Source organism: Oncorhynchus clarkii, chromosome 1 (assembly GCF_045791955.1).
Source record: "Oncorhynchus clarkii lewisi isolate Uvic-CL-2024 chromosome 1, UVic_Ocla_1.0, whole genome shotgun sequence".
NCBI classification, from domain to species: Eukaryota; Metazoa; Chordata; class Actinopteri; order Salmoniformes; family Salmonidae; genus Oncorhynchus; species Oncorhynchus clarkii.
This window is the reverse complement of record NC_092147.1, coordinates 13173588-13188102: the sequence shown is the minus strand read 5'-3', so window position 1 is coordinate 13188102 and position 14515 is coordinate 13173588. Positions and strand designations below refer to the sequence as shown.

The 14515-nt window shown below is 44.2% G+C and overlaps 1 protein-coding gene across 2 annotated transcripts in view; it reads left to right on the top strand.

The window, feature by feature from the left end:
* Positions 1-661: 661 nt before the first annotated feature.
* Positions 662-14515, top strand: part of LOC139423857 (nuclear factor 1 A-type-like) — a 283093-nt gene continuing 269239 nt past the window's right edge. For both annotated transcript variants that reach the window (XM_071175606.1, XM_071175531.1), the window contains exon 1: positions 662-930. In XM_071175606.1, the coding sequence (XP_071031707.1) occupies positions 835-930 (96 nt within the window). In that variant the 5' untranslated portion in view covers positions 662-834. The remainder of the gene's footprint in view (positions 931-14515) is intronic.

Here is a 14515-nt window from a genome sequence, read left to right as displayed (position 1 = left end):
AGTGCACCATTTGAAATACTTTGAAAAACGTTACACTCAAAGTAAAGTAGTTTGGTAACTTACTTATCCTCAATACAATTTTAAAAGGTGTGAAATGTATTCTGGACAGCATTGCTACACACAGCCTTGAATTCCTCCACATAATGTCCAGAATTTGTCTACATAGAAAAAAATATTACCAGAGTGTCAAGTAAGGCAGTCAGTAAAAGTGACCACCCGGTGTCCATTTTTTTGTGTAAGGGCTTTAGTGGATCCTTTGCTAAAAGATAGACATTTGCCAGAGAGGGAAAAGGGGGGGGGGGGGGGGGGGGGGGGGGGGGGGCATTGCATGATAGTCTTTAAAAGCAGTTCCATCTGTCTGGCAGAAATGTCAGCCTAATAGCCTGTAGCGCTTCAGCCCACTGCCCTCACTCTCTCTCTACCTGACTCTGTCCTATTAAATCTCTCCACTCCTCCCAAAAAAAAGAGAGCAGAAAGTCAGGAAAATATAAGAACTTGTGCAGACCTAAGTCAACGGGCTAGTGGTGATGATGATGATGAAGAACAAGCCCTAATTAAAGAGGGAGAAAAAAAGGACCCCAGGCACTCAGTGATGTGGAAAAAAGGCTCATCATTCTGGTGTATTTTCTAAAGACGGCGCGCTCTCTGAGCAGATGACTGCCACTCACCTTGCCACGGGGTCTGCTTGAGATTGGTTCATTGTCAAGATTTTTTTAATTTATTTTTTTACCCATGATTCCATATGGTATGGAGCAGGCTACATGTTTCCCAACATGCCAGTGCGAATGTTTTCTCAATTAGGCGTCTTATCTCCGGTGAGTGCGCTAGCATCAGATGGAACTTGCTGACAGTGTAATGGCAGGCAAAACCACGGAAGGCTCCATCAAATGGCAGCTCTGCTACGACATCTCAGCCAGGACTTGGTGGATGGTAAGTTGGCAGCAACCAAAGCTGTTTTTTTTCTTCTTCCTCCCTTCTTTTCCCCCTTTTTCTTCTTAAAAAACTCATTCCCCACCTCTTCTTTAGAGCCTTTAAAAAAAACATATGTTTTCTGCGTCTTTTTTTTAAACTCCATTTTGAAAGTTCACATTGAGTGGATTTTTAATGACTGTATTGTTGGTTTTTGTGTCTTGTCAATGTCACAGTCTTCTCTCTGTAGGAGCCTTGAGACTCAGGTCCCTTTTGTTTTTTTTCTTGTCTCAATTCAGGATGTCAGATCTGAAATATTGTCCTGCCAGCGATGTACTTATGTGTTCTTTTACAGTGTCCTGTTATATAGAACATTAGTTTGGCTTCAGGAAAATAAATACCCATTTGTAGATGAAATATTCTCACTTTTTCACAAACAACAATTCATCTGCTGACATTCATTCCAACTTTTCTGCAGTGCACCGAGCAGTCAGTCCTTGCCATAAGTAAAGCAATATATTTTCCAGCGTCCGCTTGTCTCGTCTAATCGAGGAAGGTTCAGTGACGGCGTTAAAACAAGAAACAAAAAGGGACCGTTTCTGTCAGACCTCTGGTTTACACTGAGGCAGCAAGTTGTTGTTTTTGCGTGGTGCTCCGGCTGCCTGCAGCCAAGCCGAGTGTGCGGAGCATCGCACTCCACTCCTGAGCTCTGACGCCGCGCCAGCAATTAAAGCACACAGAAGGGGAAAAAAGCCCCCATGAGCCGGACCCAGTGCCGGGTCAGATTAAGTTGCTTGTTGTGGTCATAGAGGCCAGACAACCTTTGACATCCTTGTTGCTCCAGCAGCGATGGGGAGAGGTTAAACTAGACGGAGAAAACAAGACAAGTGGAGTTTGTAGACTGCTGAGAGATGAAGAGGGGCAGGGGGATTCACAATAGTCTATTGAGGCTAGCAGATACAAATGAGTTCAGTCGGCTGGATGAAAGGACTTTGAAACTCCCAGCGCCCTATGTTCATTAGGGGATGACTCGTTAGCCTTGGCATCATTATATTACTATTATCTTAATTATTGCCAGCGTTATTGTTTTAATTATTTTTTGTAAGGGGAGTGTGATGGTGAGCTCTGGTCCTTTTCTCCACGGCAGGTTCCTTGCCAGCTTGAATAAAAGAAGATAGTTGTATTCCCAGGAGACAATGGCTGTATTATTCCTCTGTAAAGAGACCATGAACTTCAGAATTCCAATCCGTTGGCCCCTGTCTCTCTCTCTCTCTCTCTCTCTCTCTCACCCCCTTCTCCCCTCACCCAGGCCACCTTGGCCACAGTGGCAGGCAGCAGGCTTCATTCAGGGAATTGATGAGGGGCTGAAGGAGAGAAACAGTAACTTTACTCTGTCTGTCCTTGTCCTTATGAGTAACAGAGTAAATGTTTTTAGACCTTTGCTACAGAGGGGACATGTTACAGAGGGGAACGAGATGGCTGGTGGTGGTACAGTGGTGGTTTTGGTTTTGTATGGCAGGGGGGGTAGTGGTGTGTGGGCATTCCTCACTGTCTGCTGCCCTCTCCCTCTATCTCTCTTTGGGACCATGGGGCAGAAGACTGGGTGTGCGGAAATGTTGTCCAGTCATTGGACTGAGTTGACTTGATTTTTTTGAGCAATCTTTTGATACTTTTTAAACTTTTATCCTTCTAAAAGAGCATGTAGCTTTCAGTTGGTATCTTGTAAGTGTTCTTTCATTTTTTTAAAAAGTTGCCTCGTGAGATATGGTAGTTGTATATCTATTTCTGAATGAAATGTGTATCCCAGCCTTGCACTGTGGATTGTCAAGGAGATTTTGTGAACTGTACTCATACACTGTAATAACTCCGTATTGTGTGTAAAGCAGTGGAAGTACTGAAGAGCTTTTAAATGAATTTAGTTATCATAGTCAATAGACATTTGTCAATAGATAAGCTGGTGCTGAATCTGTTGTCTTCTGTACAATAAATAATTGGATGTTTTGACGATGTATTCTATAAAACACAATGTACTCTCAGTGCTGCTTATTAAGTGAATGCTTAATGATATTGCAATTCATTCTTTATTTGCTCAGATTGGAATTAAATTTCTAGGTTTCTATTAAAAAAGGTTTTATACACAACAACATTTGAAATGTTCTGTTTTTTAGTAACCTACTTCGCAAAATCACTATCTTGTGGCCATACAAAAAAATCACTATCTTGTGGCCATACAAAAAAATCACTATCTTGTGGCCATACAAAAAAATCACTATCTTGTGGCCATACAAAAAAATCACTATCTTGTGGCCATACAAAAAAATCACTATCTTGTGGCCATACAAAAAAATCACTATCTTGTGGCCATACAAAAAAATCACTATCTTGTGGCCATACAAAAAAATCACTATCTTGTGGCCATACAAAAAAATCACTATCTTGTGGCCATACAAAAAAATCACTATCTTGTGGCCATACAAAAAAATCACTATCTTGTGGCCATACAAAAAAATCACTATCTTGTGGCCATACAAAAAAATCACTATCTTGTGGCCATACAAAAAAATCACTATCTTGTGGCCATACAAAAAAATCGCCTTAAAAATGAGAAATGTTATATGCAGTATAGCTGTTCGAACAAGGAAACCGAGATAAACTTTATTCAAATTGATTATGTTCCTATTATTAATTATACTTACAATGACATGGTTATTATGGGGATATTTTACACTGTTTAGTGGAGGCTGTTTTTGTTAATTACCATTGGTGACATTCCATGTGCTCCCATTCCCTTTAATTCCACTGGAGGTTAAGAGGATTATATGCTTCATTTCAAAAGGACAGTTATAGTAGTTATTTCAGATTAGCACAGATAGTGACTCCTGTCAGTACACTCCACATTTGATTTCTTTAAATGTGGAATTCGTACATTTTTATTTGAGCTCAAATGTTTTCTATTTGGCATTCATATTTTATTGAAGACAGTCCTACCATTATCATTTCCTGTGTTCTTCAGAATAATTCAAATATATAGAATTATATACATATAGAATTATATACATATAGAATTATAGAATTATATACATATAGAATTATATATATATATAGAATTATATACATATAGAATTGCTTCAAGCTTCGCCACATTATTACCATTGCAAAAACACGCCTTGTAATTGAAAGGGCGCAACCCTCATTGTAAATATATCTTGACAGGTTGGTCAGAGTTTTGAAATGTTTATTGTTGAAAAGTCCACATTTTCTAAAACGTTATTAGGAAAGAAGTGTCCTACTAAACAGTATATTCTTTCCCTATTAGTAATGAATTGAGCTTTGTTTTCTAGCTTTGTCAGTTATCTGGCAGTTACCAGTTACAGTTACAGTTGTCTGCTGTATGTTTTGTGTGAGCTGTTCTATATTATTTACTGTTCATTCTAGGGAGTATTTTACCTCTGGTATGGCTGTGGTTTCTACACATTCTAGGGAGCATTTTACCTCTGGTATGGCTGTGGTTTCTACACATTCTAGGGAGTATTTTACCTCTGGTATGGCTGTGGTTTCTACACATTCTAGGGAGTATTTTACCTCTGGTATGGCTGTGGTTTCTACACATTTGTCACCGTCCCATTAAATACAGGGGATGTAGAAACCATTCTCCACTTAATTTTAAATGACTACACTAGCAAGATGAGTGGCGCAGCGGTCTAAGGCACTGCATCTCAGTGCTAGAGCGTCACTACAGACCCTGGTTTGATTCCATGCTGAATCACAACCGGCTGTGATTGGGCATCCCATAGGATGGTGCACAATTGGCCCAGAATCGTCCGGGTTAGGGGAGGGTTTGGCCCAGAATCGTCCGGGTTAGGGGAGGGTTTGGCCCAAAATTGTCCAGGTTAGGGGAGGGTTTGGCCCAGAATTGTCCGGGTTAGGGGAGGGGTTGGCCCAGAATCGTCTGGGTTAGGGGAGGGGTTGGCCCAGAATTGTCCGGGTTAGGGGAGGGGTTGGCCCAGAATCGTTCCGGGTTAGGGGAGGGGTTGGCCCAGAATCGTTCCGGGTTAGGGGAGGGGTTGGCCCAGAATCGTCTGGGTTAGAGAAGGGTTTGGCTGTCATTGTAAGTAAGAATTGGTTCTTAACTGACTTGCCTAGTTAAATAACAGGTGAAATTAAAAAAAGATTCACAGATTTTAACGCGTACATAAAAAAAAAAACATATTGTACAGCTTGTTTATTTGAAATGCATTTCCCAAAATAAAAGTTATGACATCCTATTTTAGTGGACCATCTTGTAGATTCATTTATACTTCATGAATTTCATCATTGCAAGATTTTTTCATAAATGGGCTTTCATGATGAGCAGTTGAAATACACATCAGCATTGAGTGCTCCCTGGCTTTAGTCAGTTGTGACTGAGCTGCACTGCTATCTTTTGTAGCACACGAGATACATCTAAATGACACTTGTCACAAATGTTTCAGTCTGTGCACTTACCCTTCTGTGTGCCTACTTTTCTACCTACCTTGCTTGCGTTAATCTTTCCTCATACTTCACGCAATGGTCTATTTGCATTTTTGTAATTAGCAAGTTTCTCTACCTTGACATTTATTTAGTAACCTTTCCTGTTTCAAATTATTAAAAAATAGTCCACAATTTTTTTTCCGATTTTCAAGCACCAGTAGCAGGCGTCAAAGTATCACCTCTTTCTGACATGTGGGTGGATATTATTCTATTTTCCATGTACCCTATATTTAAAGTGTTACTCATCGTTTAGTATTTTGAGAGGTGGCGGGGGGCTGGGGCTCCCGTGCAGTGGCTGTGTCAGGTCTCTCTGTATGTTTTAAAGGTATCCAGTCGGCCACTGTAATTAACCCTGCTGGTGCCTGGGCTCTGGGGGGTGCGACCCAGCAGCCCGTTAACAATGCGCTCATGTCATATTCCACCACTGGAAGGGATAATGAGATTTCAACTGCACTACAAGTGTCGCTCCTATAATCCACTTGTTAGTGAGTAGACCCCCTCCCCCATCAGGCAAATGTGCACCGTGCGTGTGTGTATAGTATCCGTTCCTACTGTTAAGTGTTAGTGGGCATATGAATGTGAGAGCCAGTGTCGGAGAAAGAGAGGGAGGGGGTGTGGCGTGAGGGTATAAAATAATTACCATACAGATATTTAACACTACCCCCAACGCCCTCCCTAACCCTGCTTCAACTAGGGCTTGATTTTGGCAGGAGATCACAGAATGTTCTACTGCTTGAGTTTCTGCACCTCTTCTAGTATCTTAGCTCAAACTATTGGGGAGTTTCTGCACCTCTTATAGATTATTAGCTCAAAGTATTGGGGAGTTTCTGCACCTCTTATAGATTATTAGCTCAAAGTATTGGGGAGTTTCTGCACCTCTTATAGATTATTAGCTCAAAGTATTGGGGAGTTTCTGCACCTCTTATAGATTATTAGCTCAAAGTATTGGGGAGTTTCTGCACCTCTTATAGTATATTAGCTCAAACTATTGGGGAGTTTCTGCACCTCTTCTAGTATATTAGCTCAAAGTATTGGGGAGTTTCTGCACCTCTTATAGTATATTAGCTCAAAGTATTGTAGAGTTTCTGCACCTCTTCTAGATTATTAGCTCAAAGTATTGTGGAGTTTCTGCACCTCTTATAGTATATTAGCTCAAAGTATTGGGGAGTTTCTGCACCTCTTCTAGTATATTAGCTCAAAGTATTGGGGAGTTTCTGCACCTCTTATAGATTATTAGCTCAAAGTATTGTGGAGTTTCTGCACCTCTTATAGATTATTAGTTCAAAGTATTGGGGAGTTTCTGCACCTCTTATAGATTATTAGCTCAAAGTATTGTGGAGTTTCTGCACCTCTTATAGTATATTAGCTCAAAGTATTGGGGAGTTTCTGCACCTCTTCTAGTATATTAGCTCAAAGTATTGGGGAGTTTCTGCACCTCTTATAGATTATTAGCTCAAAGTATTGGGGAGTTTCTGCACCTCTTATAGATTATTAGCTCAAAGTATTGTGGAGTTTCTGCACCTCTTATAGATTATTAGCTCAAAGTATTGGGGAGTTTCTGCACCTCTTCTAGTATATTAGCTCAAAGTATTGGGGCGTTTCTGCACCTCTTATAGATTATTAGCTCAAAGTATTGGGGAGTTTCTGCACCTAAATATAAACAGCACCGGTACCGATTTCAGTCAAGCACTGGCTGTCATTGTAGTTTGGAGTGAAAAAACAACAATCTGCCCTGAAGAACATCAACTCTGTTGAGTACTTATGTCAGTAGATGTTTTTCATAATTGGTATTGATGATTTTATTGTCTAATTGCAGTTGTTTATTCAGGAATCAAATTATTCAATTGAATTGCTCTCTTGGGGCAACAAGGTTCAAACCCTGATTGGTCAACTTGATGAATCAGGGCTTTGTGTCTGTAACGATTCAGCGGCATTGTGCTCCCTTGTTGCCTTCGTATTCCGTGCAAGGTCATGTTCATTAGCCAGCCCTCACGTTAATCTGATGACCTGGCACCCAGATTAAGGTTAAGGCCAAATCTGCCCAAACGATTGTAGATTGTGTAGATTGTGATTTTATTTGTCTCTGGTAGATGAAGAAAAGATCATGTGTCCACATTGGTTGTGACTGCGTCTCATAGTTGACGAAAGGACTTCAACATTGTTGCAGAAGTGAACAGTTTGAGGTTTTAAAATGTCGGCTTTATGCTCCATTGACAAAATAGGTTAACGTCCATGTTGCTTTGCTCCACACACTCAGTGGTCGATAATCAGTCTTCATCATTTTAGCATCTCAATTTGTCACGCTAATCTACCTTTCCACCATGTAACCGTCACAAAAGGACATGAAAACTTCTGAATGTTTGGGCCACATTCCTGCTACTAGTGTGTTGCCCGTGTGTTGGAGTTACAGTGTTAGTGTCATATTGTGCGGAAGATGTTTCCAATTTGGTCTCTGCCATGGACTAGCGAGACGTGATTAGAGAGGAGGAAATTGGAGGATTAAAATTGTCTGCTTGAACTTCCTGAACACTTGGTTGAACACTGCATGCTTGCTTGCTCTCTCTCTGTTTCTCTGTCTCTCTCCTCTCTATCTCTCTGTCTCTTTCTCTTTCGCTCGCTTTCTCTGTCTCTCTTGCTCTCTGTCTCTCTGTGTCTGCCTGAGCAGCTGTACACCATAGGCCCTACAGCTTGGGAGGTAAGTGTCTACTGGTTCATAGTTGTGTGTGTGTGTGTGTGTGTGTGTGTGTGTGCGCACGCCCACCGGTGTTGCACAGTGTGTACTAGCTCCTAGTGCGTCAGGCTGTCAGCTGGGTCTGTACCAACGACCTGGGATCCTCTGACCTTATGACCACAGTAACATTACAAATGGTGTTAGTCCTTTGTCCTCTAGGATGGGACATGTCTATGATATTTAATGGAAACTTACGTTATTGTTTTTTCAAAATTCAGACTGAACGACAACTGTTTACTTTTGTTGCCGTTATATATTGTTGCAAATATAATGTATATACACTACACTGTAGATACACACTGTAGATCCACTACACTGTAGATACACACTGTAGATCCACTACACTGTAGATACACACTGTAGATCCACTACACTGTAGATACACACTGTAGATCCACTACACTGTGAATACACACTGTAGATCCACTATACTGTAGATACTCACTGTAGATCCACTACACTGTAGATACACACTGTAGATCCACTACACTGTAGATACACACTGTAGATCCACTACACTGTAGATACACACTGTAGATCCACTACACTGTAGATACACACTGTAGATCCACTACACTGTGAATACACACTGTAGATCCACTATACTGTAGATACTCACTGTAGATCCACTACACTGTAGATACACACTGTAGATCCACTACACTGTGAATACACACTGTAGATCCACTATACTGTAGATACACACTGTAGATCCACTATACTGTAGATACACACTGTAGATCCACTACACTGTAGATACACACTGTAGATCCACTATACTGTAGATACTCACTGTAGATCCACTATACTGTAGATACACACTGTAGATCCACTACACTGTAGATACACACTGTAGATCCACTACACTGTAGATACACACTGTAGATCCACTACACTGTAGATACACACTGTAGATACACTACACTGTAGATACACACTGTAGATCCACTACACTGTAGATACACACTGTAGATCCACTACACTGTGAATACACACTGTAGATCCACTATACTGTAGATACTCACTGTAGATCCACTACACTGTAGATACACACTGTAGATCCACTACACTGTAGATACACACTGTAGATCCACTACACTGTAGATACACACTGTAGATCCACTACACTGTGAATACACACTGTAGATCCACTATACTGTAGATACTCACTGTAGATCCACTACACTGTAGATACACACTGTAGATCCACTACACTGTAGATACACACTGTAGATCCACTATACTGTAGATACACACTGTAGATCCACTACACTGTAGATACACACTGTAGATCCACTATACTGTAGATACTCACTGTAGATCCACTACACTGTAGATACACACTGTAGATCCACTATACTGTAGATACACACTGTAGATCCACTACACTGTAGATACACACTGTAGATCCACTATACTGTAGATACTCACTGTAGATCCACTACACTGTAGATACATACTGTAGATCCACTACACTGTAGATACATACTGTAGATCCACTACACAGTAGATACTCACTGTAGATCCACTATACTGTAGATACTCACTGTAGATCCACTACACTGTAGATACACACTGTAGATCCACTATACTGTAGATACACACTGTAGATTCACTACACTGTAGATACTCACTGTAGATCCACTACACTGTAGATACACCATACACTGTGTGGTATCATTTCAGGTCTTGGTGAAATTAGATTATCTTTGTTGTTCTACCAGTGGTATGTGCACGTTGAGGAGTTGTATTTCCTTTGAATGGATGGGGTTTATGGTGGAGGAGGTTTAGGATGGAAGGGGGTTAGGGTGGAGGAGGTTTAGGATGGAGGAGGTTTAGGATGGAGGGGGTTTAGGATGGAAGGGGTTAGGATGGAGGAGGTAAGGGGTTGAGGATGGAGGAGGTTTAGGATGGAGGGGGGTTAGGGTGGAGGAGGTTTAGGATGGAGGAGGTTTAGGATGGAGGGGGTTTAGGATGGAAGGGGTTAGGATGGAGGAGGTTTAGGATGGAGGAGGTAAGGGGTTGAGGATGGAGGAGGTTTAGGATGGAGGGGGGTTAGGATGGAGGAGGTTTAGGATGGAGGAGGTTTAGGATGGAGGGGGTTTAGGATGGAGGAGGTAAGGGGTTTAGGATGGAGGAGGTTTAGGATGGAGGGGGGTTAGAATGGAGGAGGTTTAGGATGGAGGAGGTTTAGGATGGAGGGGGTTTAGGATGGAGGAGGTAAGGGGTTTAGGATGGAAGGGGTTAGGATGGAGGAGGTTTAGGATGGAGGAGGTAAGGGGTTGAGGATGGAGGAGGTTTAGGATGGAGGGGGGTTAGGATGGAGGAGGTTAGGATGGAGGAGGTTTAGGATGGAGGAGGTAAGGGGTTGAGGATGGAGGAGGTTTAGGATGGAGGAGGTTTAGGATGGAGGAGGTTTAGGATGGAGGGGGGTTAGGATGGAGGAGGTTTAGGATGGAGGAGGTTTAGGATGGAGGAGGTAAGGGGTTGAGGATGGAGGAGGTTTAGGATAGAGGGGGGTTAGGATGGAGGAGGTTTAGGATGGAGGAGGTAAGGGTTTAGGATGGAGGGGGTTTAGGATGGAGGAGGTTTAGGATGGAGGGGGTTTAGGATGGAGGAGGTAAGGGGTTTAGGATGGAAGGGGTTAGGATGGAGGAGGTTTAGGATGGAGGAGGTAAGGGGTTGAGGATGGAGGAGGTTTAGGATGGAGGGGGGTTAGGATGGAGGAGGTTAGGATGGAGGAGGTTTAGGATGGAGGAGGTAAGGGTTTAGAATGGAGGGGGTTTAGGATGGAGGAGGTTTAGGATGGAGGAGGTTTAGGATGGAGGGGGTTTAGGATGGAGGGGGTTTAGGATGGAGGGGGTTTAGGATGGAAGGGGTTTAGGATGGAGGAGGTTTAGGATGGAGGAGGTAAGGGGTTTAGGATGGAGGGGGTTTAGGATGGAGGGGGGTTAGGATGGAGGAGGTAAGGGGTTTAGGATGGAAGGGGTTTAGGATGGAGGAGGTAAGGGGTTTAGGATGGAGGGGGTTTAGGATGGAGGGGGTTTAGGATGGAGGAGGTAAGGGGTTTAGGATGGAGGGGGTTTAGGATGGAGGGGGTTTAGGATGGAAGGGGTTTAGGATGGAGGAGGTTTAGGATGGAGGAGGTAAGGGGTTTAGGATGGAGGGGGTTTAGGATGGAGGGGGTTTAGAATGGAAGCGGTTTAGGATGGAGGAGGTAAGGGGTTTAGGATGGAGGGGGTTTAGGATGGAGGGGGGTTAGGATGGAGGAGGTAAGGGGTTTAGGATGGGAGGGGTTTATGATGGAGGGGGGTTAGGATGAAGGAGGTAAGGGGTTTAGGATGGAGGGGGTTTAGGATGGAGGGGGGTTAGGATGGAGGATGGAAGGGGTTTAGGATGGAGGAGGTAAGGGGTTTAGGATGGAGGGGGTTTAGGATGGAGGGGGGTTAGGATGGAGGAGGTAAGGGGTTTAGGATGGAGGGGGTTTATGATGGAGGGGGGTTAGGATGAAGGAGGTAAGGGGTTTAGGATGGAGGGGGTTTAGGATGGAGGGGGGTTAGGATGGAGGATGGAAGGGGTTTAGGATGGAGGAGGTAAGGGGTTTAGGATGGAGGGGGTTTAGGATGAAAGGGGTTTAGGATGGAGGAGGTAAGGGGTTTAGGATGGAGGGGGTTTAGGATGGAGGGGTATTAGGATGGAGGAGGTTTAGGAGCTCCGGCTTCTTTTTGCAATATTGTAGTGGAACATTCTGAATGACTTAAGCAAAAGGCCGTAATATCCGTTCATATCTCGTGTCTTAGGCACAAAAACATGCCTTGGGGTGTTTTTGCTTTCTTTTTGTTGCAATGTTATATCTGAGGAGAAAGACCATAGGAGACTTGGAATAGTTCCCTCAGACGTTCCACAGTACTTCTTCTTTTGCTACATTTAGATGATGATTATTTATGGTAATATTAATGAGTAGTCAGTCTCAGGCAATTCACAGCCCCAATGACCATCTGCATGTGACGATGTTCTTGGGTGCAGATGAATGTTAATGAGGCTTAGTGGAGGGCTCTCATTTGGCACCTGGTGATGTTGTGAACAGGAGAGGAGCAGGAAGGAGAAAATCAGCTTTGGGTCGAGTCTGTGTGCGAAAATAGACAAGAACTGAGGATGAGACGTTTGGGATTCAGTCCAGGCTATTTAAATTGAAAAACAACAAACCATTCTTGCCTGATTTGATCTAAATGTTTATTTGGTAATTTCTTTTAGGTTATCAGTCGTATGTGTCTGAATAATGTTATTTTATTCAGACAAATGTCTTCTTCTCTCTCTATCTATCACCATCTTTCCTCCTCTTCTCTCTCTATCCCAATCTCCCTCTCTGTCTCCCCCTCTTCTCTCTCTCTCTCTCTCTATCCCAATCTCCCTCTCTGTTTCCCCCTCTTCTCTCTCTCTCTCTCCCTCTCTCTTCTCTATCCCCATCTCCCTCTCTGTCCTCATCTCCCTCTCTGTCCTCACCTCTTCTCTCTCTCTCTATCCCCATCACCCTCTCTGTCCTCACCTCTTCTCTCTCTCTCTCTCTCTCTAACTCTCTCTCTCTCTCTCTCTCTCTCTCTCTCTATCCCCCTCTCTGCCCTCCTCTCTCTCTTGATCTCTCCCCTTCTCCCTCTCTCTCCCTGTCTCCCTCTCTCTCCCCGTCTCCCTCTCTCTATCCCCATCTCCCTCTCTGTCCTCCTCTCTCTCTCTCTCTCGCTCCCCATCTCCCTCTCTGTCCTCCTCTCTCTCTCGCTCTCTCCCCATCTCCCTCTCTATCCCCATCTCTCTCGCTCTCTCCCCATCTCCCTCTCTATCCCCATCTCCCTCTCTGTCCTCCTCTCTCTATCCTCATCTCCCTCTCTGTCCTGCTCTCTCTATCCCCATCTCCCTCTCTGTCCCTCCCCAGAGAACGATGGCTACTGGCCAAGACAGCTGGCTCTTTGGGCCACTCTGGTGCCGTTTTTCGAGGCTTGGACTGTTGGGGGCTTGGATTGTCGGGGGCTTGGATTGTCGGGGGCTTGGATTGTCGGGGGCTTGTCTTGCTGGGTGGTGAGGGGAGGAAACAATGGGAGTAGAAGAACATGCTCCATTATAGACCTGAGACTGAGACAGACAGATATCAGTAACTGACCCACTGTGATTTCCACACTGGGGGATTCTTGCTGGAGTCAGTTTGTGACTTGTTAGCATACAGAAATGTTCACATTCTTACTGTCGATGGGCTACTTTCATTATCCCCCAGTGCATTGGAGTTTAGCTGAGTGGCAGGTGTATGAGTGGAAACACAGCCACACTAAAGTAGCTTGTTTGCTCTTACCACGGTTCCTGGGTGTTTAGTGGTGGGCAGCGCACTGTGGTAGCGTGGGAAGGCGTATGTGAACGGTGTCTCACTCAGCAGGGACTTAGACTGCCTCTCTCTACGTCTCTCTATCCTCTCTTTTGTGCACACCCTCTCTCTCACACTCTCTTTCATACTCTTCACCTATTTTTCTCTCCCTGCTCTCTCTCTCTATTTCTGCCCCCCTCCCTCTCTTTCCCTCACCTCTCTCTCTCTATTTCTGCCCCCCTCCCTCTCTTTCCCTCATCTCTCTCTCTATTTCTGCCCCCCCTCCCTCTCTTTCCCTCATCTCTCTCTCTCTATTTCTGCCCCCTCCCTCTCTTTCCCTCATCTCTCTCTATTTCTGCCCCCCTGCCTCTCTTTCCCTCATCTCTCTCTCTATTTCTGCCCCCTCCTCCCTCTCTTTCCCTCATCTCTCTCTCTCTCTATTTCTGCCCCCCTCCCTCTCTTTCCCTCATCTCTCTCTCTCTATTTCTGCCTCCCCCTCCCTCTCTTTCCCTCATCTCTCTCTCTCTATTTCTGCCCCCCCCTCCCTCTCTTTCCCTCATCTCTCTCTCTCTATTTCTGCCCCCCCCTCCCTCTCTTTCCCTCATCTCTCTCTCTATTTCTGCCCCCCTCCCTCTCTTTCCCTCATCTCTCTCTCTCTCTATTTCTGCCCCTCTCCCTCTCTTTCCCTCATCTCTCTCTCTCTATTTCTGCCCCCCTCCTTCTCTTTCCCTCATCTCTCTCTCTCTCTATTTCTGCCCCCACTCCCTCTCTTTCCCTCAACCTTCTCTCTATTTCTGCCCCCCCTCCCTCTCTTTCCCTCATCTCTCTCTCTCTCTATTTCTGCCCCCACTCCCTCTCTTTCCCTCATCTCTCTCTATTTCTGCCCCCCCCTCCCTCTCTTTCCCTCATCTCTCTCTCTCTCTATTTCTGCCCCCACTCCCTCATCTCTCTCTCTATTTCTGCCCCCCCCTCCCTCTCTTTCCCTCATCTCTCTCTCTCTATTTCTGCCCCCTCCC